A 27,190-nucleotide genomic window follows, 5' to 3' on the forward strand; every position below is an offset into this window, starting at 1 on the left:
CCACCTGAAAGCTCTAGAAAAAAAAGAAGCAGACTCACCTAGGAGGAGTAGAAGATTGGAAATAATCAAACTGAGGGCTGAAATCAACAAAATAGAAACACAGAAAACAATCCAAACTAATCAAACGGCAGAGAGAGAATACGCAAATTAATAAGCTCGAAATGAAAAGGGGGACATAACCACAGACACAGAGGAAATTCAGAGAATCATCAGATCATATTACAAAAGCCTGTATAACACAAAACTGGAAAATGTAAAAGAAATTGACACTTTTTTAGATAAATACCATATACCAAAGTTACACCAGGACCAGGTGAACAACCTAAACAGACCTGTTGGTCGCGAAGAATTAGAAGCTGTTTTCAAAAACCTCCCTACCAAAAAAAGCCCAGGACCAGATGGTTTCAATGTAGAATTCTTCCAGAACTTCCAAGAAGAGCTAATACCCATACTCCTTAATGTATTCCACAATATAGAAACAGAAGGGTCATTACCTAATTCCTTTTATGAAGCTACAGTTACTCTGATACCAAAACCACACAAAGACTCAACCAGGAAAGAGAATTACAGGCCAATCTCACTCATGAACATCAACGCAAAAATCCTCAACAAAATACTGGCAAACCGAATCCAAGAACACATTAGGAAAATTATCCATTATGATCAAGTAGGCTTCATTCCTGAGATGCAGGGCTGGTTCAACATACGAAAATCTATCAATGTAATCCAGCATATAAATAAACTGAAGGAAAATAACCATATGATCATCTCATTAGATGCTGAAAAAGCATTCGACAAAATTCAACATCCATTTATGTTAAAAGTCTTGGAGAGATTAGGGATACGAGGGTCATACCTAAATATAATAAAAGCTATATACAGCAAGCCGACAGCTAACATCAAATTAAATGGAGAGAAACTCAAAGCCATCCCGCTTAACCCAGGAACACGACAAGGATGTCCACTCTCTCCATACCTCTTCAATATAGTACTTGAAGTTCTAGCAATAGCAATAAGACAACATAATGGGATCAAGGGGATTCGAATTGGAAAGGAAGAAGTTAAACTTTCGTTATTCGCAGATGATATGATAGTATACTTAAGCGACCCCCAAAACTCCACCAAAGAACTTTTACAGCTGATAAACAGCTTTAGTAATGTGGCAGGATACAAGATCAACTCCAAAAAATCAGTCGCCCTCTTATACACAAACGATAGGGAAGCAGAGAGGGAAATCAGAGAAGCTTCACCATTCACGATAGCCACAAACAGCATTAAATATCTTGGGGTAAATCTAACCAAGGAAGTGAAAGATCTATTTGACAAGAACTTTAAGGCATTGAAGAAAGAAATTGAAGAGGATACCAAAAAATGGATGGATCTACCTTGCTCTTGGATTGGGAGGATCAACATAGTAAAAATGGCAATTCTACCTAAGGCAATTTATAGATTCAATGCAATCCCCATCAAGATCCCATCAAAATTCTTCACAGATCTGGAGAGGACAATAATCAACTTTATATGGAAAAACAAAAAACCCAGGATAGCCAAAACAATCCTATACAATAAAGGATCTTCTGGAGGCATTACCATCCCTGACTTCAAACTCTATTACAGAGCTACAGTAATGAAAACAGTGTGGTACTGGCATAAAAACAGAGAAGTCGACCAATGGAATCGTATAGAAGACCCGGATTTTAACCCACAAACCTATGAACACCTCATTTTTGATAAAGGAGCTAAAAGTATACAATGGAAGAAAGAAAGCATCTTCAACAAATGGTGCTGGCACAACTGGATGTCAACCTGTAGAAGAATGAAAATAGACCCACATCTTTCACCGTGCACAAAACTCAAGTCCAAATGGATTAAAGACCTCAATATCAGCCCGAACACACTGAAAAGGATAGAAGAGAAAGTGGGAAATACCCTACAACAGATGGGCACAGGAGATCCCTTCCTATGTATAACCCCAGAAGCACAGACATTAAGAGCAACATTGAATAAATGGGACCTACTAAAACTGAGAAGCTTCTGCAAAGCAAAGGACACTGTCACTAAGACACAAAGGCAACCTACTGACTGGGAGAAGATCTTCACCAACCCCGCAACAGACAAAGGTCTGATCTCCAAAATATATAGAGAACTCAAGAAACTAGACTTTAAAATGCTAATTAACCCAATTAAAAAATGGGGCACTGATCTGAACAGAGAATTCTCAACAGAAGAAGTTCAAATTGCCAAAAGACACTTAAGGTCATGCTCAACTTCCTTAGCAATCAGGGAAATGCAAATCAAAACAACTTTGAGATATCATCTTACACCTGTCAGAATGGCTAAAGTCAAAAACTCCAACAATAACCTTTGCTGGAGAGGTAGTGGAGGAAGGGGTACCCTCATCCATTGCTGGTGGGAATGCAATCTTGTGCAACCACTATGGAAGTCAGTGTTTCAGTTTCTTGGGAAATTCGGGATCAACCTACCCCTGGACCCAGCAATACCACTCTTGGGAATATACCCAAGAAATGCCCTATCATATGACAAAAGCATTTGTTCAACTATGTTCATAGCAGTATTATTTGTAATAGCCAGAACCTGGAAACAACCTAGATGCCCTTCAATGGAAGAATGGATGAAGAAAGTATGGAATATCTACACATTAGAGTACTACTCAGCGGTAAAAAACAATGACTTCTCGAATTTTGCATGCAAATGGATGGAAATAGAAAACACTATCCTGAGTGAGGTATCCCAGACCCAAAAAGATGAACATGGGATGTACTCACTCATAATTGTTTTCTGGCCATAAATAAGGGTCACGGAGTCTACAATAGGTGAATCTAAAGAAGCTAAGTAAGAAGGGGAACCCAAGGAAAAACATATAGTTATCCTCTTGGCTAAGGGAAGTAGACAAAATTGCCGGGGAGAAAATTGGGATCTTGGGGTGGGGTGGGTTGGGGGTAAGGGGAGATGGGGAGAGAAAAGTTAGAAGGGAAGGAGGTCGGGCCTTGGGAAAGCTGGAGGATTGGGATAAAGGAAGGTTGGACAGGGGAGCACGGAACCACAATTCTTAGTTAAGGGAACCACTTTGGGGTTGGCAAGAGACCTGACCCTAGAGGGGCTCCCAGGTGCCCAAGCTGAGGTCCCCAGTTAGTTCCTTGGGCAGTTGAGAATAGGGAACCTGAAATGACCCTATCCTTGAGCAATACTGACGAATATCTTGCATATCATCATAGAACCTTCATCTGGTGATGGATGGAGATAGAGACAGAGACCCACACTGGAGCACTGGACTGAGCTCCCAAAGTCCCAATGAGGAACAGAAGGAGAGATAACATGAGCAAAGAAGTTGGGACCACGAGGGATGCACCCACCCACTGGGACAGTGGAGCTGATCTATTGAGAGCTCACCAAGACCAGCTGGGCTGTGACTGAAAAAGCATGGGATAAAACTGGACTCTCTGAACATGGCGAACTATGAGGGCTGATGAGACGCAAAGGACAATGGCACGGGGGTTTGATCCTCCGTAATGTGATGGCTTTGTGGGAGCCCAGCTAGTTTGGATGTTCACCTTCCTAGATATGGACGGAGGTGGGAGGTCCTACGTCTTACCACAGGGCAGAAAACCCTGACTGCTCTTTGGACTGGAGAGGGAGGGGGAAAGGAGTGGGGGGAGGGGGAGAAGGGTGGGAGGAGGGGGAGGGAAATGGGAGGTTGGGAGGAGGTGGAAACTTGTTTTTTTTTTCTCCTTTTCTCAATAAAAAAAAGAAAGAAAAAAAAGAAAACTAGTGCAGTGGCAACTTCCTAAAATATATGAAGGTGATTCTAATGACATCTCCAAGTAGTGAGGGAGACATAGGTGTAAGTATGTATGATTCACGCTTAATAACTTGTATGTGATTGAATGAATGAGAGGAATTCATCATGAAGTATAGGCAGAGGCTGCTCATTCATTTTCTGGCTACTCAAACCTGAAATAATCACATCAAAAAATGTATTAATTAAAGTACTGCTTGAAATATAGCTCATGTATATTTTCAGCTAGTTGTTGTATCTTAAATTAACCCATTTCTATTAATCTGTGTATCTCCACATGATTGTGGCCTACCAATAAGGTTCTATCCAGCATCTGTTTCCTGTGGCAGCTACATTGCTTCTCTCTGACTCTACCTTCTTTCTCACAGCATTCAGTTTAGTTTTCCTTCCTCTATCTATTCTGTCCTGTCACAGGCCCATGTAGCTTCTTTATTCATTAACCAATAAAAGCAACATATACACAGAATGACTTCCCACTACAATTCCCCTTTTCTGTCTAAAAAAAGGAAGGTTTTAACTTTAACATAGCAAGATTGCATACCACAAAACAGTTATCAAGCAAGAATTATAGCTACAATATTTATATCTCCTATATCTTTTATCATAGCTAAGAAAAGCTATAATTATAACTATCTTTTTTCAACTCCCTCAAAGACTCCAGAAAAATATAATATTACATAAGTTAACAGAATGTACATTGTAAGCAACTTTCAAAACTCTATAATTGACAGAGACTTCTCACTGCTTGGACAGTCACTCATAGTTCTTCTGTAGTATTGGGGCATCCATCTTCAGCCTACAGGCTTATAATATGTGCTCTATTTGCTGGTGGTGAGTAGGGGCACCATGACTCCCTTAAGAGATGTGTCACAAAAACTACACAGCTTCTTTAAAAACGTTGGCTTCCTGGTTTGTCAGCACAAATGGCTCTGTCTTTTTCAGAAGGTTCAGTTGGGAGCATTTAAATGAAGTTTGTGAGCAGCATGCCACTAGTTTGTAAACGGTGACATAGACCTGATGCAACCCTGGAACTAGGGAAGGGTACATGACTCTCAGAGGCAGTGAACAAGCTTCCACCATGTTGGACTGGATGGAGCCAACAGCAGGACTACAGGTCCTAGCATTTAAAAATAAAAAAGTGCTCCTGGTCAGAAAATAATTATAGATATTCAATAAAGACAGATTCAGCATTACAGAGACGAATTACAGACAGTCATAGGTATAAGGAGTAAAGAAAAATAAATCATGTAAAGATAGAAAATACAAAGAGTCTGGATTATGTATTTTATTGTGTTGTCTTTGATTTTTTTTTTAACTGGGAAAGAGCTAAGCACAGAGAGATATTTCATTATTTATGCTGCTAATCTAAACCAATAGATATTTTAAAAGGTATCTTCACTTCAAAATTTGGGTCTAAGGATATGTTGCTTTGCAAAAGAGGTTCTGCTTTTGTTTCCACAGAGAAAGAGAACCTGTGGGTTCCTTCCAGATTAATGTGGTTTGAAGGACAAAACCCCCCTGAAAGGTCTCCATAAGACCCCCAAATGCTTCACCCAACTAAAAGCAGGGAGTAGCTTGGAGAGAGCGACACCCAAATTCCCAATGATTGTTTTTAAATATTTGTTTACATTTAAAGGGGTTTATGCTATGGAGAAGAATATTTTACATTGCTATGGATCTTGATATATTGGTACAAATTTAAGGTCAATTTTTTGGTATATGTATATTTCTGCTCTTGATGAAGTTATTGTGTTTGTGTAGCTCATTTAAATATGTAGTGTTTGATTAAGAAATATAGATAGTCATCTATAATAGTTCAAGCTTGTAGTCATGTTAGATTTTCTACTGTACAATAATACATTTCAGATGGACAGATATTCTTTAAATTTTCAAACACCTACAGAATGTGGCATTTTTTGAGACATTAAGACTTTTCTCAGCAATGAGATATATTTGCTCCTGGTAGCACCAATATATTTCAATAAGAAGATGGGCATCCAAGAGGCTTCTTATAGAGTTGGTTAGCCATTTGGCCAAGAAACTGCTGTTACCTGGACTGCCTGAAGTTATGCTATATGAACTAGACATGGAGGACCCACAGAGAAGAGACTGCTGAACTTGCCTAAAGGTGAGACCATTCTTCAGGGTTCCTACTTCATGTAAGGGTCTGCCAGACATTCTTTAGGACAGAGAAGAAAGTGACTGACAAAATGACAGTATAGTTGGAACTGTCTTTGAAATTTCCCATTGCATGGAAAACTCTGCTGTTTACTATGGAACTGTAGGTTGAAAATGAATGCCCCAAAGTTACAGAAGCACTTTGGCTGGCTGTCCAGGTAGTGAGAACTCTCAGTCAATTATAGGGTTTTGTAAGTTGCTTACAATGTACTTCCTATTTACTTAGGTAATATAATATCCTTCAGGAGTCTTTGAAGGAGTTGATAAATAGGTAGTTACAGTTTTCCTTAGTTATTATAAAAGATAGATTGGGCATAAAACTTTAGACTCACATGATAGGATAAATGATAAAATATTTTCCTTAACTTTCCAAATGTAAATGGACTAAATATTATAACTACAATTCTTGCTTAATAACTGTGTTGATGTATGTAATCTTGCTTTGTTAAAGTAAAAATCATCCTTTTTATTTATACAGATAAGGGAGTTGATGTGGGATTACCCTCTGTATTCTGTGAATACCATTGGTTAATAAGGAACCTGTGTTGGGCCTCTTGCAGCACAGAATAGGGCAAGGTGGGAATTCCAAGCAGATAGAGGAGGAGAGAATAGGCAAAGTTAAGGAGAAGCCATGTAGCCACTGCAGGATACAGACACCAGATATTGAACAGAATTTTGCTGGTAAGCCACAACCATGTGGCGATACACAGATTAATAGAAATTGGTTAAGTTAAGATATAAGAGCTAGTCAATTAAAAGCATGAGCTAATAAGCCAAGCAGTGTTATAATAATACAGTTTCTGTGGAATTATTTGGGTCTGGGTGGTCGATAAGCAAACAACTTCTAACAACAATGAAGAAGGTTAAAATTTGGCCGTTTAATATTTCACATAAATATACTCATAACTGAGCTTGGTAGTATAGATTGGTAATATTAGCTATGTGTAGTCTAATAAGACCAGAATCAAAAGGCTTTCCTGTGTTCATTTCTATTCATGTATTATTTTGTTCAAGATTTATCTTATAATCTTTACCATATACTTTCTACTTTCCTAAGTACCTTCAGTTACTCTTTTACTTCTTTAACAATATTTTTGGGGATTTTCTACATGAGTGATGTATCCATATCATTTCCATTTCAGCCACTGTCCTGTGACTTCCCCCACCCCAAACTCTCTCTCAAATTCATGACTTCTATTTTTTAATTGTTACTGTTACATGCACATGTGCAAACACACACACAATTTACCTATTTGATAGATATCTCAGAGTGTATAGTTGTTCTGGGTAAATATTTTATCTGTAATTTAAATTCTCAGAAATCTTTAAATTTTTAATATAATTTTCAGTAATTATATTTTTTAATGTCTGTCTTGTTTGTCTTTGTACATAAATTGGTGTTTATAATTATTTTAAATAGTTTTTACAATAAGTAAACTAATTATTTTATGTGTTGACAGTGTTCTTAGAATAATGCCCCTTTGTTTAATCACTCATATAATATTTTATTTCCAAAAACTATTTTCAGTTCTTCTTATCAGCAATAGGAGTGTTTTTGTTAAAATTGTATGTCAGCTCTGTTTTAAGCAGAATTACTGGGCATATCTTTTAGTAATCAGATACCTGGCAAGAATACCAGAAATATCCTTGAATATAAAATGATTAATCTAAACTAGGTCTGGAAATATTAGTTGCAAAACTTATTTAAACACAAATAACATTTTCAATTTAACCCACTTAAAATGACAAAATGAAATTCTATCAAAATTTTCATTACATCAATAAATTGAACCTTTCTAGCAGAAAATTGGATATTTACAGGTTTTAAATTACCACCATTGTTTCTATTATGATACTACTGAGTTGGAGTGTAAGGGTCTGATAGAACACTTGCTTAGCACACAGTCTGTCTTTGACCCTAGTATCAAACATCAGTACTCATGTACATGTGTGCTAGAGCACACATACGAATACACATAATACTAAAACTTTCATCTTTATTATACATATAGCTTGACATAGTATGAGACAAATGTGTCAGTCTTGAAGAACATTATAGCAATAGCTCTCAAAGGAAGGCCTGGTGATGTAATGAGGAACTATTTCAAGTGTTCTGTTTGAGTCATTGTATAATGTGAAATCTCTGTCATGAAATAATTTGTAAGAAAACATTTTTTCTCAGTAATGTATGCTGTCGAAACCACATGATGCATAAGTTTAGTTTGTCTTGTGTATATTAACTATTCCTCTTTAGGGAAAGGGAATATTTTATTGTACTTTTGCGAGAAGTGAGAACTAAAAAGCTGGATGATAGGTTTAAACAGTGTGCTGACATAATTAAAAGATAGTTATTCTTATGATTTTATTGAATACAAATTGGTGAAATGCCTACTACTCTACAACTCAATTATTTCTGAAAAGTTGGAAACCCAAGGTTTTTCAAGTCCACACAGCACATGAAAATGGATATAGGGAATTTTTTTCAGAATAGTAGGTTTCTTATTAAGGGCTGGTGGGAATTTAAAGATTTTCTTTAGCTTCCTGTTATACTTCTTGATCCTTAAATATTAAAAGTAATAATAGAGTTACTTGAAAATTTTTCAATGATCATTGATATCAACATTTGAGAGTTGTGTATCCACTTGAGTGTGAGTTATGATGAAAATAATATCTAACACCTGATTTCACAAAGAAAGACAAGTAATTTCATACAAAACCTGTGCTTACTACCACTGACTACTTAGCATAAAAGGATATAGGAGACATTCACATATGTTAATTACCATGTAAACACAATGCAAAGAAAAACCCTGAATTTATCATTTGAGAACTATAGTACCACTTTCAGAATAGAAATTCAATAAATGAAAAATTTGTTAGTAAAAAAAGAGCCAGTAATAAAAACATTTATTTTTCGCATTTAGGATTTTTGATTTTGTCTAAAACAAATGTAACCAAATGTATAATTACAATTTAAGGGTTTGGTGTTTCATTTACAATTGTAAGTGAAAGTTGAATTGATGAGTTAAATGGTCACAAATAGTGTCACTTTCCAAGGATATATGTACTTCAGATTAGGTTGGATTTGACATATCCTGGCTAATACTTTAAATACATAGTTAATTTAGTTAAAATTCATCAAGAAAGAAAATTTCAAATTAAATTTCTTATCTGATGAGACAAATAAGAAATTTAGTGGGTTGGAAGAAAAAACTTTTTGTTCACAAATAAAGAAATACTGCTCCCTTCTAAGCAAAAATACCATCCAAAAATGATTTTAAAAAATACTTTACCAAACTGAAGATTTAAATTTCTAAATAAAACAATAACTATATAAAAGCAACATGGAAATATTCACAGAGTTAAGGCTTGTGATTAATTCTAAATAAGAAATATATTATATGATAATCCTATAATAATGATAATATATAATCAAATACATTGGGCTTAATGCAGCCCAGAATGAGAATATAGTTCTGGATAGATTTAAGATCACTGGACAATATTGCCATTGGCAATTATTTCCTATTAAGAGGCAATAGAAATCAGATCCTGAGAAATTTAGATTTATTGCTACCATAAGGAATGGGATGCATGTACCAAATACAATCAAGCATGAGAGATAAAATCTTCTGTGTATTATGTATCTAGAATTCTATTAAAGAAATAATTTTTATTTTTCTGACTTGGAAATTTAAGTGTAGATAAATATTTAAGACTGTAAATGGTGTAGGAGGTCCTTCTGTCTATGTGTTGTTTCATTGGTTAATAAAGGAACTACTTTAGGCCTATAGCAGAGCCATAGGGGAACAGAGCTAGGCAGAAAATCTAAAGAGAATGCTGTGAGGAAGAAGGGATCTGCTACTGGAGATAGACATGCTAGAACTTTGCTGTTGGCCACAACCTCATGGTGATATAGAGATGAATAGAAATGGGTTAAATTAGGATGAAAGGGGCAGCCAATAAGAAGCTAAAGCTAATTGGCCAAGCAGTGATTTAATTAGTACAGTTTCTGTGTGATTATTTCGGTTCTGGGCAGCTGAGACAAAGAAGCGGGTCCTCCCCCAATGCTATAAATCCTTTTCAGACATATTTTATGTAGGCCATTAATAAGAACTGCATTCTACAGGCCAATGAAAGTTCAGCAGTGAAGATGTTTCTTAAAAAATGTCACTTTTCCATAAGAGATGTAAAGCCTAATAATGTTCTTCATAAACAGATGGAAACTGCAATGATCCTCTGGGGTAGTTTGGAAGAAAGTGGCCCCAAAAGGGAGTGAAAATATAAGGAGTTGTGGCCTTGTTAAGGGAAGTGTGTCATGTGGGGGCAGGCTTTTACTCGTTTCCCTCGGTATGACAGTCACTAAATTTTCTGTTGTCTACTAATGAAGTTATAAGAATTTTCAGCTCAAGCACCATGTCAGCATGCACACTGGCATGTTTCCTGCCACGATGATAATTAACTGAACCTCTGAAATGCTAAGCCACAAACTCAATTAAATGTATTTCTTATAAGAGCTGCTGTGGGCATGGTATCTTTTTACAGCAATAGAAAACCAAAATTAAGACAGAAGTTGTTACAGGTGCATTGCTGTGATAGACCTAATAATGCTTTTGCTTGGAATAATATGGACTTTGGTGCTTTGGGTTAGGAAAACAGTAGAATTCTTTAAGCACTGCTTAATGGACCAACAGGACAATGGAAGATAATGGTGCTGATTATAGTCTGAAAAGTCAGGAGTCAGCTCAAGAGGTTTCAGGAAAGGATGTGAGTATTTTGCTTAGATACTCAAATATCTTGTGATATTTTGGTGAAGAGAGTGGTGGCCTTTCACACTTGTCTGAAGACTAAATTGAAGAGTATTGGACTAATTCTTTTGGCAGAAGTAATCTCAAAACAGTATAGAATCTGTTGTGTGTCTATTAGTTTTAACTATAATGAGGACTTACAATGAAAAGGAGAAAGCTGTGCAAAGAAAATATTGAGGAGAAAAAGAGCACCAAAAAAAAGAATAGAGCTAAATTCTTTGTTCAAGAATATAAAGAGATTAAGAAATTAAATAAAGGCTGTGGTGACCTCAGCACAAGACCTCACCCAGCTAAATTTGAAAGTTCCCAAAAAAGAATTAGAAAGAAATTTAGAGCAAGATATGGTGGTACATATCTTTAATCCAAGCACTGGGAAAACAGAGGCTGGGAGATCTCTGAGATTTATGCCAGCCTGGTCTACAGAGCAAGTTTCAGTACAACCAAGCCTAGACAGTGAAAGACAGAAAACTTGTAAAGATATAATTGAACAAGGGGGTCATGTTCCAGTCACAGCAAGCAACAGAACTTAGCAGCTTTAGTGACGTGGTTCTGACTTTAGAGTTAAGGATAGACAAAAGAATTATAGAATAAAGCATGTGTCAGGAGTGTCCCTGAATGGAGGCCTAGTACAGAGGTCACTGAAGTTGTCAAGTTGAAGCCTTGAAGAATCCATAATGTTGGAGTTGACAGAGTTCCATGATGCATGCTATAAAGAGCTACTAAGAAGAAATGGAACCAGCCAAAGAGAAAGAATTATATTGTAGTCAAATATGCTGAATGGAATTGGATATGTGAAGAACATTTTGACATTAGATATGAAGATGCAGAGTTTGGAGTTTGCCCAGCTGGTGTTGGGTCTTGGTTTTTGTCCAATATTTCCTTGCTATGTTCCCTTCACTGCATTATGAAATGGTTAATGTATATCCTGTGCTATTATATGTTGAAAGTATGTCATCTGCTTTTTTATCTGATTTTTACCAGGGATTATAGTTAAGAGATTGCCTTGCTTCTCAGAAGACTTTGGACTTTGAATTTTGAAACAACTTTGAGACTGTTATGGTCTATGGTGATATTTTGAAGTTTGACTGAATGAATTTTTGCATTATAATATGGGTATAAGTCTTTGGTGACCTGGGAGAAGAATGTGATGATTTGGAAGAAAATGAATCCTGAAAAGAGTGGAACAGTTAAGAGGTGTGGCCTTTTTGGAGAAAGAATGAAGTTGGAGGAAACACACTATGAGGGTGGGCTTTGAAGTCTCATTTGCTCAAACTTCCCTCAATGTAACAGTCATTTGACTTCCTGTTGCCTCCCAATAAAGTGGTAAGGGCTTTCAGCTTCAACCCCACATCTAAATGCTTACAACAATGCTCCCCACATGATGACATTGGACTAACCATTTAAAACTGTAAGCCACAAACTGAATTAAATATTTTGCTTATAAGAGTTGCTGTGGTCATGGTGTCTTCTCAGCAACAGAAAACACAAACTAAGACAATGTCAAACGTACACATCTGCAAACTCAGGAAAATAAGAATTTTACTGTTGCTGTTATCCTGTCCACATATTATAGAACACCAGACTTCCAACAACAGGTCTACATATTACAAATGCATGTGTTCTTGTGGGTACATATAAGAATCTAAAGACCACTATGTTGAAATAAAGCTTCAATTCAGTATATAACTGCTGATCCATGGTATTGGGCATCTGGAACCTGATGATTGCCATTGTCTGTTCCTAATGCAATTGTACAAATTAACTCTCCGTCAGAAATTGGAATAAGAGCTTTGTGTGAATTATGTCCTAGGATATTCATAGTGCCCCTTCATTCTTTCAAAGGCTGATGGATATCTCCTTAAAATGTACTTTGTGTTAAATGTTTTTCTAAATCATACATACCTTAAATAGTTGAAAGTATGAGGTTTTTTTTAGCTACCATGATGTGTATTGAAACCATAAACAGCACTGAGAAGATAGTAAGTGGTAAACAGTGCTTTCTAAAACATATTTCGATTTTGTTGTAAAAGGAGAGATCCGCTTGTTGGTTCCTGGCCACTTAGCCTCGAAATAATCACACAGAAACTGTATTAATTAAATCATTGTTTGGCCCATTAGTTCTGCCTTCTTATTGGCTAACTCTTACATATTAATTTAACCCATTTCTATTAATCTGTGCATCACCAGATGGCTGTGGCTTACCAGCTAAAGTTTCAGTGTCTTTCTCCTGTGGGGCTACATAGTATCACTCTGACTCCACCCTTCTTTCCCCCAGCATTCAAGTTAGTTTTCCCTGTATATCTCTTTCTGCCCTGCTCTGCCATAGGCTTAAAAACATCCTTTATTAACCAATGCTATACACAGCATACAAGGGGAATCTCATATCATCTTCTCTTTTCTGTTTAAGTAAAAAAATGGAGGTTTTAATTTTAACATAGAGAACTTACAGATAAAGAACAGGTTTCAAGCAATAATTACAGTTACAATATTTATATCTACTTTATCTTTTATCATTACTAAGGAAAAGTATAACTATCAATTCTTCATCTCCATCAAAGACTCCAGAAAGATATAATGTTACCTAAGTTAACAAGAAGTGCACTATAAGCAACTTCCAAAACTCTAGAATTGACAGAGACATCTCATTGTACAGTCAGCCAAAGTTCTACTGTACCATTGGGGTATCCATTGTCAGCCTACAGGCCCATAGTATCCAACAGACCTTTCCACAAACCAGAACATTTCAAAGACAGTTATGCCTATATTGACATTTTTATCAGTCACTTTTTTCTGTATCCTGCAGAATGTCTAGAAGACTCTTTCATGAAGCAGGAACTCTGAAAGTTCATCTCACCTTTAGGCAAGTCCAGCTGTCATTTTTCTGTGAGTCCTGCATGTGCAGTTCATAAAGCAATCCAGACAAGAGCAGTTTCTTGCCTAAATGTCTAACCAAATCCACAAAGAGCCTCTTCAATGCCCTTCTTCCTCTTGAAGTAATTGGTGCTGCCAGGAGCAGATGTGTCTCACTGTCATGAAAAGACCTAAGTTCTTAAACAATTTAAATGCCATATTCTATAGTCTTTGGAAGGTTTAAAGAATATCTAACTGAAATATATTTGTATATATCTAAAAAACCTAACTAACATGACTATGAGATTCACTATTATAGATGACTCCCTATTAATCTATATTTCTTAATTATACATTAAATTTTCAAATAGGCTACCCAAACACAATACTTTTATCAAGAGAAGAAATGCATGGTATAACAAAATTGACCTGAAATTTGTAACAATAAGACAACATATCAATAAAACAAGATCCATACCCATGCAAATATCTATAGCATATCCCCCTTTAAATGTAAAGAAACATTTATAAACTATTTGGGAATATGGGTGTAGTCCTCCAAACTTCTTTCTGCTTCTTCTTGGGTAAAGTAAGTTCTGGGGGTATTCACAGAGACCTTTTGGGGGTTCTTGGTCCATCACATTTTAATAGCATGGAATTATTCCACAGGTTCTCATCTTCTGTGTAAACAACAGATGATCCTCTTTATAAAGCAACATATCCTTAGACCCATATTTTGAAATCAAAGTACCTTTAAAATATGTATGCTGGTTTAGCTTAGCAGCTCATACAATAAAATGTCTCTCTGTACTTAGTTCTTTTGCAGTCAAACAAAATTAAAGAAAACATAATCCAAACTCTGCATATTCCATCTTCATGTGGCTTATTTTTCGTTCTCTTTAAAGACTTTGTTTTTTATAAACCATTTATTCCCCTTAATGACTATTACTTCTCTCTCCAAAGCCTACATTCATTTGTCTGACACTGTGGCCTATTTAGGAATCTTTTAGGTCTGAAACTGTCCTATTGTATATCTGTAATGCTTTACTCCAGGAGTTCTTCTTAAAATGCTAAAAACTTCTTAAAAATTTAGGCTGTGGCATTACTAGGATATGTACAATATTTCCTGCTTGCTCAGCACAGTCCAACATGGTGGAAGTACATTCAGTGCCTCTGCAAGCCATGCACCAGTATGAGGCAGACAGCAGGTCAATGTTGCCATTAAGCAAATTTTAGTATGTTGCGCACAAACCTCGTTTAAATGCTCAGTCTCCTGAAAGAACCAGAGTTCATGCTGGCAGCAGGGCTCAGAAAGCCAGCATTTCAAAATGGTTTGGCTTTTTTTTTTTCCTGCTACCACTGAATCAGTAAAACTTCTCTTAAAGGAGTCATGCCTCTGCTTGCTTCTAGCAAACAGAGGCCACCTAAGAAAATGCCACTACCAAACCATGCTTAACTCTGTTCTTTTGTGTTTAGAATTCCAGTTCAAGCTTTCTCAGGTTTTAAGTAAATTTTAGTTGGCCACGTGGGCACCAATTTGCCGGAGAGAGCTGCTTGTTGGTCCTGGCTGCTGAGCTCTGAAATAATCACACAGAAACTGTATTAATTAAATCACTATTTGGCCCATTGGTGCTAGCTACTTATTGGTTAACTCTTACATATTAATTAAACCCATTTCTAATAATCTGTGCATCACCCTGTGGCTGTGGCTAAAGTTCCAACATTTGTCTCTGGCCAGGCTTCATGGCATCTGTCTGACTCCACCTTTCTTTCTCCCAGCATTAACTTTAATTTTTCCTGACTAGCTCTTTCTGTCCTCCTCTGCAATAGGCTCAAAACAGTACCTTATTTAACCAATGGTATTCACAGCATACAGAAGGGAATCCCACATCATTTTGTGCAAAACAAAATGGTAAGCCACAGAAGGGTTTAAATAGATCTAGGACCAACTTACTTAGGCAAAACCTATCTCTAATGAGAATAGAATTAAGATGATTCTAAGGATTGTACCATAGCTGTACTGTAAAACATGCATTGGCTTATTTTATGAATGCATGTGGAATATTTTAAGTAAATTTTGAATGCACAATAAAAAACATAACCTTTGTTTAGATGAAAATAATTTAAATGTTAAGACGGACTTCTTTTCATTTTCTTAATCTTATGCACAGAATAGAAGGCCCTTCAGAGAGAAATTCACCTTTTTTTATTGGCGAACATAGATAAAATTTGTAATGGTACCTAGTGTCCCTGACTTTATATACTTTCAAATATGCATACTGGAGATCTTTATTGATCCACTACCAATCAATTCACCTGCCAATATACATTGGAAGGGTATTTTGATTTTAATTATTATTGAAATAGAAGGTGATCATAACACAGTTCCATGCTCAGGACCTTGAGGATATCACACTCCTCTTTTCATCTCTGTCTTTTATAGGAATCTAATTGTTATTTCTAGATTATCTTCTACATAGTTGTAATTATAAGAAGTATGGTTTTTTCTAGTAATATTCTAAGCAGGCTCATATTTCAGTAGTTATTAAAAGATATCAGTTACTTTGTCCATTGTTCTTATAAATAACTGACAATAAAGAATTTAAGGAATCAATAGTTAATGTTAGCTCACAGTTTGAGATACAGTCCATCTTGTTGGGAACACTTGTTAATAGGAGCATGAGACACCTGGTTAAATTGAATCCACTCAAAAAGTGAAGAGATTGGTCATATTTTCAGTTTGCTCTTACTTTTATTTAGTCTAAGACTAGGACCATAGCCTGAGGTACAGTGATGCCTAATTTTATGATGGGTCTTTTAAACTCATCAAATCCCTCCTGGAAACACCGTAAGAGGCATCATCAGAGGGTTTTCCCAAAGGTAATTCTAGACCTTGCCAAACTGACAACATTAAACATCAAAACTTTACACTGAGTATCTGTAGTAGGAGCTGCGGGTTGCATTCTGCCACCCAGCTCCCATCACCTGCTAGCTTTAGCCAAAATAACAACACACAAATTGTATTCTTTTAAACACTGCTTGGCTCATTAGCTCTAGCCTAGCCCTTACTAGCTAATTCTGATATCCCAATCAACCCATTTCTAATAAACTGTGTAGCACTGGTCTTACCAGGAAAGATTCAGCATGTCTGACCTGGTGGCTTGTTTCATCTCGTGCGTCTGCCCAGGAGAGGGGAGCATGGCGTCCCTGAGCTCACCTCCTCTTCCTCCCAGCATTCTGTTCTGTTTACTCCACCCACCTATGTTCTAACCAATAAAATGGGCCAAGGCAATTTCTTTATTTTTTAACCAATGACCTTCCTCCATCAAGTATCTCATAACATGAAAGACTTTCTGGGTTGGAGATATGGCTAATTTGGGAGGATGGCTGACTAACATGCATAAAGCATCAGGTTTGATCCAAAAAATTAAATAAATTTAGCATGATAATGCATGCTTTTAAGCTCTCAGGAGAGAAAGGCTGGAAGGTCAGAAGTTTAGCATTATTCTCTGCTGTGTAATGGGGGCTGAAAGCCAGTCTACCATATATAAGATCCATCTCAAAAGAAAACAAGAAAACAAAATTAATTAAACTTTAATCTAAAAGTCTTTTTATACCTAAGCAATTCCAATATGATTCTAGAGTCTAATGATTCTTCTGAAACTCAATGCAATATTTTAACTATGTGCTCCCATAAAATAATAAAGGAGCTGCATAGTTGTAACGTCCAATCACACAAAATAAGCTTTTTACTCTAAAAAAAATGTAAAAGGAAACATAGTAAGGAAAAACTGGACTCAATATTTTTTCCATTATTAGAAGGCTAATTCTCAGAACCTCATCTCCTGTGATCCTTCAGTTTTTTTCAGAAATATTCATCTATTGCGTGTGTGCCTTTTTGAGAACTTTGAATCAAATAACATTGAGTAGAATTATCATATTGTTAATGTACAAACAAATACTCATATTTCAAGAGTGCTCACAAGTCACTTTGAAGTGTTATGGCAATATGCATATTTCACAGTTTCGCTTTTATTGCACTGTAGGATTATCACATATAAATGGTAAGCCTAATAGAATACATGGGAACGTTCATCACTTTTCTTAATTTTGAGTCAAATATAAGACTGGGTCATTGCTAATATCAAGAACATCAACATCATCAGAGATCATCCTGGTGATGTAGATAGTTCTATAATTTAATCACATCCCAGAAAGCTGTTAGATATATGTCTATTATCAAATCCATACTTAGATCCAAGAAATGCTCACACCCTAGAAGCAAGATAGTTCAGAAAACACTGTGTCTTGGCTATTTTTATCCAGTTTCTTATACTGCATTCTTCACTTTTCATTGTTTTCATCAAGTGGTACAATCTAAACATCTCAGTGGGGTGGAATAATTGTTCTGTCACTCAGGTCATCAACTGGTCAGAATGTATGCATATTTTTTACATGACGTATAAGAAATGTGTACTTTATCTCCATCCATTGCCAGATGAAGGTTCTATGGTGATATGCAAGATATTCATTAGTATGGCTATAGAATCGGGCCATTTCAGGCTCTGTCTCCTCAGCTGCCTAATGACCTAGCTGGGGACATATCTCTGGACCCATGGGGACCCCTCTAGAGTCAAGACTCTTGCCAACCCTAAAATGGCTCCGTTAATTAAGATATATACTTCCCTGCTCCCATATCTACCCTTTCTCCATCCCAACCATCCCATTCCCCCAAGCTCTCCCCATCCTCCTCTTCTCACTCTTCTCTCCCCAACTCCCCTTTCCCCCATCCCACCCCACCCCCCAGTTCCCAATTTTTGCCCAGCAATCTTGTCTACTTCCAATATCCAGGATGATAACTATTTGTTTTCTATGGTTTCACCTTCTTATTTAGCTTCTCTAGGATTGCAAATTATAGGCTCAATGTCCTATAAGAATAATTGCTATTCTTATTTAAAATCTTATTTTTTTTTTATCTTACCTGCCAACCACAGTTTCCTCTCCCTCCGACCCTCCCACTGCATGTGGCTGACAGTTCTGTGACTTGGGCAATCTCTGGGATCACTGGGAGTAGAATCATGATTTATCACTAGTACATGAAATTGGCATTTTGGAGCCTATTCCATACAGAGGTACACCTTGCTTAGCCTCAAAATGTATGTTTTTCTTCTCTCCATGGTAACTTGAGATATCTTTCAAATATGTTGGTATATGTCAGAGTGGGGAAATCATTATCTTCATTAAACTCTATATGCTGGATAAAATCTTCTTTACTGCCTTTAAGGCAAAACTATTTCATTTAAATAAAATTTTCTGTACTCTTATCAAAATATCTGATTATCTCAACTCTTCAATGAACTATAAGAAAAATTGTAAATTGATACATCAGAAATACTAAAACACTAACATATTTTTTACAATAAGCCTCTGAACCCTAGACACAGAATGAAATAATTTGAGACAATATTACGTTTTCCACCATGTATCCACATAATTCACCTTTTGTATACTAATTTATATGCTTCACTCTAAAATGACGCAGTATGAAAAGGTTTTTTTTTTCTTAAAAATCATTTTAGGAACATATTACAAGTACAAAACAATTAGAAGTGATTCCTAGCAGCAAAATGGCCTTAACAGTCATCTGTAACTCCAGCTTCTGAACCTCATAGATACCAAGCTTGATTGTGATACACATACAATGATGCAGGGGATAATACTCACATGTATGAAAATAAAATAAATATAATTTTTAAAAACGTGCTCAGCCTCGATATAGTAGGGAGAGCCTTAGACATTCCACAGCAATTTGCCTTACTCTGCCTGAGAATTGGATCAGAGTGAAGTGGGAGGGTATAGCGAGGGAATGGAAGGACAGGATGGTGGGAGAACTTGCATTGGTATGTATAATGAAAAAAAGTTAGTTATTTAAAAATCAATCAATAAATAAAACAAAAGTAAACAAACAAGAAAGATTACAAAAATGCTTTAGTTTGAAATATTAGTTGTCAATAATTGTACTTAATATAATATATTAGAGAATTACATAGAAATTATTCAATAAAAAATGAAAAAACATGAAATGTAACTTTAACAAAATGTTTTCCTTTTTTCAGTATCATATTTCATTTAATGATTAAATATTCAAAGTGAAGGATTCAGGTACCTTCTCCAATCCTTCCTCCTTGAGACTGATCACATCCAAATCAAAATCTGTCCGTAATCCGTTGGTTTTATTGAAAGTTATTCTGCCTGTGAGGCCTTCCCAGTGAGCCTGAAAAAGAAATGCCTACAATTAGCAAGCAAGAGATAGGAGGAAAGATGGAGTCGTGCTATCACTGGTAACCCAAGCTGCTTTATATTATCAAGGAAGACACAGAAGACAAGAGTATCCTCATGGTCACTGGCAATTTTAGCTGCTTTGTAATGGCATTCTGTGGTCACTAGTGGACCAAGATGCTTTACATCTCATGAAATGAAAGATTTTGTCCTCAGCCACTTCCTAACTTCTGTACAAAATATAAATGTTCATCTTATATTATCAATGTTTATTGGTATAAGCTTTTTCCTTAGATTTATTTAATGATTTTGTTTTATATATTGAAGTACACTTAATAAAGAAAAATTAGCAAGGTATGTTATATGAGATGAGATACTGAACATATTACTTAGTGTAATTTAGACAATATAATGGGACTAACTCCCTAAATACATATCACCAAGAAATGCATGACTCTGGTCAAAACTGAATCCAGAAAAGTCTTTCTTCAGTTAACAAACTTACCTTATAATAATCAATGCTACCTTTCTCTGAAGAAGACAGGGGAAAACGTATCACAATTATTATATATAAGACTATAATGTCTATAAATGATGTACCCAGTGGAAACTAGGGTAGGAATATAATCCTTCCAATGTAAGCAAATAAATGGATTTTATTTTAAATAAAAAAATATTTCCTATATTGTCTGTTACTTAGCAACAATTATATGCTTTCTACTATATAACATCTGGAAAAAACTTAGAAAAATAATTACCTGAAAATTCCAAATGATGCAGTGTAAGCATGCAATATTATAATTTTAATTATACACTAAGAGCCAAAAGATATGGATGTTGGAAGGTTATGATTAATGATTTAATAGTGAATGTAAGTGGATATCGTCACTGCATCATTTTTTAGTTGCCATGCTCGTTTCTCAGACACTAGTGCTAGTGTACATGTATTTCAGCTAATACATCCTAAATGAAACAGAAAACACAGCAATTATCTGTCTTAGATTAAAATGTGTCTCCAGTAGAAAAACGCTTATTTTCCCCCACTTCTTCAGGAGAAAAAAATAATCAAGTGCCCAAAAGAATTTCTAATAATGTAACAACAGACAAAAGGATCAAAAGGAACCAGAATATATGTAGAGAATAGCAACATGGAACTAGGTAAAGAACGGTGAAAATATAACAGGCAAGTAATAAAAATTCTGTAACATACTCAATCTTAAGCTTCCTAGCAACCAAAGCAGAAAAGAAAAGATGATAAAATTGTAATATGCAGCATTCATATCTGGAGGCATTCCAGCTTCTTGGGATAAACAGTGCTTCCTGTTACTGAAACCTGAGAGAAATTTCTCCTGTTGGTCCTCTTACAGGAATAGTATGATTTAGTGGACAAGGATCTCAATTACACCCTACAATAAATAAAGTGGGGGATGTCATATAGCTGTTTCTTTCAGGGCCAGTCGACACGTATCACAGTCATAATGCTCAAATGCTGAGTTCAGAAAAATCGATTCTTTAACCACTGAGACCTGTGATCTATGAGTAGAGCTTTGGGAGTGGAGAGTATTTTAAACCAGAAGTGAATGTAGAATGTGAAGCAACTAATAAACACCACGTTCTTCAGGGAAAATCAGGACTCCTAGTTGAATTCAACAAAAAGTAGACAATGGACATGCATCGAAATTGTTTACCAGTATAATGCAGTTCCTATTCCTGATCTTATTTGTACTTTCATTCCTTGATGAATAATTCATTATAAAATAAACTGATTGTTAATTTTAAGACAATGATAAAAATCTTAAGTATACCAATGACTGAGATTGTTTTTATAGCTAATAGGAAGTCCGTTTAAACTTTCACCGAAGAGGAGTGTTCTAACCAACAAAGGACTTCCCTTCATAGAAAGAAAAGAAAAATACAAAAGAAAAAAAAAAAGGTTTGTATGTACATGTATGTAAATGAAGAATTTTCCACTTGTTTTTTGCTGTTTCAGGCTTGATCAAAATCCAAAAGGAAACAATACATAGGCATAAACACCACTCAATTACCCAGTGTGAGGGAAGTTTTGCACTTTGTGAATCCATATATTATTATTGTTTTGTGTTTCAAAGTGATAGGGATTGAACTTGGGCATTATATGCTCAGCAAGCAGTCTACCACTGGACTATAATCCTAGTATTGATGTATTCATTTTTAACATGACTAGTTAATATTAATAAAATAATTGTACACTTTGTCTCACATAGTTGCATAGATGAAAATAGCTATGCCTCATATATTATTTTAACTTTTATGTATGCTAAATGACATTCATATTAAAAATGTACTTCATATTTTACTATCTAAATTACAATTCTTTAGACAACAAATAAATAAATACCTAAATAAAAATTCAGAGAGATAGATTTTCAAAAATAAGCTTCACATCATCACTTAAGTTTTCAATGGGTCATAGGTTTCATTTGATTAGGTCATCATAGACATGCTGATGGCTACTGCATAGATTCATTTGTAAAATAAAACTTTTTATTTAATTGTTCAGCCTCAATATAAGGGATTTTGCCTTGTCTCATTTTTATCTTGTTTTGTCCTCTTTAGCTGTTGACTGTAGAGGTCTGTTCTTTTCTGAAGAGGAAACAGAGAGGGAGTGCATCTGGGAATATGGGATGTGGAGGGCACAGGTAAGAGGAGTGGATGGAAGGGAAACTGTGGTTGGTATGTGTTGTGTAAGAGAATAATACATTTCAGTTAAAATTAGAAAGAAAAAGATAATTTTACTTGCTGAGGGGAAAAAAAGATTTTAGATTTTTGTTTGTTTTCTTTTGTATTAATAAAATGCTAGAAGAACTACCTGCATCGAGTTCATTTGCAATCCTTTCTTTACTTACCTCTTTAATAAGGCTCATGAAACGTGTCCCAAATCGCCAGGGTTTGTGTCGATTACACTGCAAGGAACTGACTGTCATCTGTGGAAACTGTTGGACGGCCACGGACACAACATGCACTGCATCATACATCAGAGCCGCATCTGTCTGAAAGCCCAGAAACAGGACATCCATGTTCACAAAAATATGCAACAGGGCAGGCCGTATCATGAGAAGAATGGGGAAAGGAAAACACAAATTTCCAATGTTTCTGTATTTTACTGAAAAATAATTTACTCTGCATTCTGTGGTTCTTTCAGTGAAGACAATATGATGGCATTACTACAACTCATTAAGAACAGCTGATCCATCTGGCCTTTTATTTTTTTAGAAGGCAATAGCCTATTTATACAGTGCCCCGATACTCTTTTTGTACCAGAAATATAAGAAGACACTGTTTATTCCTCTTTTCAGTCTCCTGCCGTCTACCTTACTCTGCCTCACCAAACATACAATTGGAAGAAATTGTGACATTTAGGATGATTATGTAGCTTACATATCCATAAAAGAAAGTAAACAGTTCCCCTATCCAGGAGGAAGAAAAGAGATTTTAAAGAGGGTTAGTTACTCAAAAAGCTTAAAGATGTAAGCACAGATTTTGTCTCCAGCTCTATTTACAAATATCCTTTCTCAATCATGATGCATCATTCTACAGACTGCTCAGAGTAAGTGTTAATCCCTTTTCAAAAATCTAAGCCTAATCTCCTCTGCTGTTTTCTTCACTCAAAATTTCCATATCAATAAGAGTTCATTTGGCTTCTCAAGTAAAATGAATATGAATTCTACTGTTCTGCACCTGCTCAAGTAGCCAGCCACTTTTTGACTTAGTGATAAAAAAAAAATAATGGTTATAACATATAACAAAGAAGAGGTTCAGTGACTGTCAAGAGACATGTTAAGAAGAGACCCATGCCAGATTTCATACCTACAAGAGAGGGTCACACTGGCAGAGATGGTAGCAGTGAACTTTAAGCCATCTGCTTGGCATGCTTTACAATAAAATCAAGTATTTTTCTTTCTCATTCACACAATTAGTGGGCTGTGAAATGAATTCCAAATTGAATAGGAACCCTGTAGATCATACTGTGTGCTACAATACAAGACAAAATGAGGAGACTATTTTTCCATTCAAATGTATACTAAGAGCTTTACCACAAGAAGTGGAAGGATGCTAAATAGCACAATGTAATGAAAGTATATAATAGTAGTCATTTTGTCCTTTATAGTTACAAACTTCCTTTTTAAAATAACAGATGGCTAATTTCATATATTCTACTAATGGTATTGTGGTACCTAGAGGAGAGAATTTGATACAGAAATCCAATATAAAACATACAATTATACTACTTGGTTTGGATCTAAGTTAACAACTGAAGAATGTATCTGATGTATCACACATCTAGTCCTAAAGTACTTACCAAATTTGAAAAATGTATTTTTTTTTCTAAAATGCAATGAAATTTTAGACCATATACCTGTCTGAGAAAGGTAGGAATAGATGAAATCTTTCAGGTATTATGAACAGGCTAGTTTCACATAGTACCACAGACGAAACACCTTAAAGCATTCATTCTCTCTCCAAATTCAAATTCCATTTCCTTATGTGATGGTCAGTCTTGTCAACATGACTGCATTAGAGTCATCTAGGAGGCAGGCCTCTGGAAGGAGGCTATTTCTTAAGATGCTTAACTGAAGAACAAGGAACTAATATGAATAGGTGGTTCATACCAAAGGCTATCATCTTTGGCTGAATTTATAAGAAGACAAAAAAAAAACAAGAGAGAGGACCATATACCTCTCTTGTATCCTTCTTACAGACACAAGCAGCTGTCTCACACCCCTGCTACCATTATAGCCATGAGACTTAACCCTGTAACTGTGAACCAAAAACCTGTTCCCTCTTTAAGTAGCTTTTATCAAGGATTTTTTTGAACAATAGAAAAAGAAACTATTATATCAAAGTCTGGCTTATGACAAATAAGAAAAAAAAGTATTAACATTAACTTTTAAAGGTATCTTAAAAGTTAGAAGTTTATTAATTATCTTTTTGGGCTCTAATACAATAAAACCAGAAGTGAGTAACAACAAAGTCTTAGGAAACCAAGCAAATATGGGAGAAATAACTCATTCCTGAACAAACAGTGAATTACAATAGATATAAAGAGCATAAAAAATATCTTAAAATAAATACAAACAGAGACATAAAATAAAAAAAATCTACTGAGTAGTAAAAGGAGCATTTATGGAAATCAGTATCTATATTCAAAAACCAGAAAGAATTTGCATAAATAATCAAGTGCTCTACCTCAAGGAAATGAAAACACAATAACCAAACAAATTTCAAACTAACAGGAAGAAAGACATAATAAATAATCAGAGTGGAAATAAGAAAAACATAGTCCTAGAAATGAAAATTGACACTTAGAATTGCTGTTTCTAGAAAATACTGTGTCACTACATGGACCCAAAAGCCACTAAACGCTATGATAGGCTAGCATCTCTACCTTCATTTTGTCTCTGTTTCAATTACCTTGCATATTACATGATAATTACTTGAAGAATATCTGACCACCAAAAACATACCTTGTGTCCCTTTGTGTCTGAAAGCACAATAACAAGAGCTACATTCTTAAGTTCTAATCATCTTGGGTTTCATGAATTGACCATCAAAGGACCAATGATCCCCTAAATGAGGACAAATGTCTGTGATAGCAAGCTGTAGTCTGGAGCACAAGGACCCAAAAATGGCACCAGTGACAACTTCTTCAGATCCTCTCACAGAAAGAAAATTTCTATGAATTCCAGATCAGCCTGTATTACGGAGTAAGTTCCAAGGCAGCTAAGGCAATGAGAAAACCTGTCTTAAGTAAACAAACAAATGACATTAACAACAACGAAATTGAGGCACAGTCATTTTTTTCAAGAATTGTATTTATTTAAAATAATTTTTAAAAGTTTTAATTTAATAAGTTTTGGCTGTGTGTGTTTGTGTTCACATTACTACTCTTGGTCTGGACTGAAACACTAAAATTCACCCAATATTCTTCACGCTATACTTACAATTCTCTCTTATACTTAGCTTAGTTTCTAAATGACAGGCACTTCTGGACAATCACAACACCAACTTCACATAATGTGTTGCATATAGTAAGTATATAATAGCATCTTTAAGAATAAATGTAAAAGTTCTGCCAAAAAAGTTTGCTTTTATAGTAGAAGAAATAGGTGTTGGGACACTCTGAATAACAATCACACTTTGCCATCTCCTTAGAATGTGTCGCCTCCCAAGGGTACCTTGAACCAAATCTGCCAGCAGCTCCAGCCTGGGAGGAATATGTGTGCAACCTCTGTCCCGATTCCAAATGAATTTATAGTAACAATTCTGTGAACACATTTATCTTTCCATTAAATAAATACAGGCAGGTCCCCTCTGAGATCTGAAGCTAGCTGGCAGGTGGCTGATCCATTCTGGAACTCCTACGTTTCAGATTTTGCTCATTTCTGAAATCCCATCTGAGTTTCAATGCAAAGCACAAAGAGCTGCCTCCTCCAGTAAGTGGAAAATAAGTCTATGGATTCTGACTCTTTCATTGACTTGGCATCTTAACTGAAACAAATAATCAAAATTTAAAGTAATTCTATTTTTTTTCTGTTTTTTTTTCTTTAAATTAAAAAACAAAAAGATTTTCCAAAGCGTTGCTTTAATGGGAGAACAATTATCTCTTTTAAAACTAGATAGTTTCAGTTGAAAAGTAATTGCAAGTGTTGATGGTTCAATTAGAAGAGATGGATATTAAGTGTGATGGGGAAAGAGTAGAATATTGGCCTTGGGTGCTCCTGGGCACAGTCAGCAGAATTTGAAACAGGACTGAGAAATATGCACCTCTCTGACAACAGAAGGGTGCACACAGGAAGGGCAAGCCGGTGTTCTCAGCTGGCACACTGTGCCCAGCTCCCTGCAAGTACATGATGCCTGCTAACCGCAGTAAGTGAATGAGGGAGAACTGCCCTCGGAACCAATCAGGAACCAATTGTGAGACAATTCTCCCAGTAACTAACTCTGCAGCTGCCATTGTGTGTGCTCTGCTGCCAGCTCTTTGTACCACTCTGAAAAGAGTTCTTTACCAGCAGCTGCATGGACCACACGGGCTGCATGAGGTAATACATTAAAGCACTTTCCCTAGTTCCTGGCAAATGGCATACAGCAGGTGTCGTCGGATACTGTTGTTGTTCATCAGAAAACTGGTAATCACTTCATGGTTGACACTGGGCCAAATCAGGAGCCTTTTTAGAAAGTGCAATGTTGCAACTCTCCTGAACATACCTTTGTCCTAAAT

General features: G+C 35.8%; 1 protein-coding gene across 6 annotated transcripts in view; it reads right to left on the reverse strand.

Moving 5' to 3' along the window:
- Positions 1–27,190, reverse strand: part of Grik2 (glutamate ionotropic receptor kainate type subunit 2) — a 604,302-nt gene that overhangs the window by 239,856 nt on the left and 337,256 nt on the right. For all 6 annotated transcript variants that reach the window (XM_041653577.1, XM_041653579.1, XM_041653578.1 and 3 more), the window contains 2 exons: positions 22,818–22,961; positions 19,820–19,927 (listed from right to left, as the gene is read on the reverse strand). In XM_041653577.1, coding sequence (XP_041509511.1) covers positions 19,820–19,927; positions 22,818–22,961 — 252 coding nt within the window. The remainder of the gene's footprint in view (positions 1–19,819; positions 19,928–22,817; positions 22,962–27,190) is intronic.

Source organism: Microtus oregoni, unplaced genomic scaffold (assembly GCF_018167655.1).
Source record: "Microtus oregoni isolate MIOR12 unplaced genomic scaffold, Mior012 000006F_ref0000085, whole genome shotgun sequence".
Lineage (NCBI taxonomy): Eukaryota > Metazoa > Chordata > Mammalia > Rodentia > Cricetidae > Microtus > Microtus oregoni.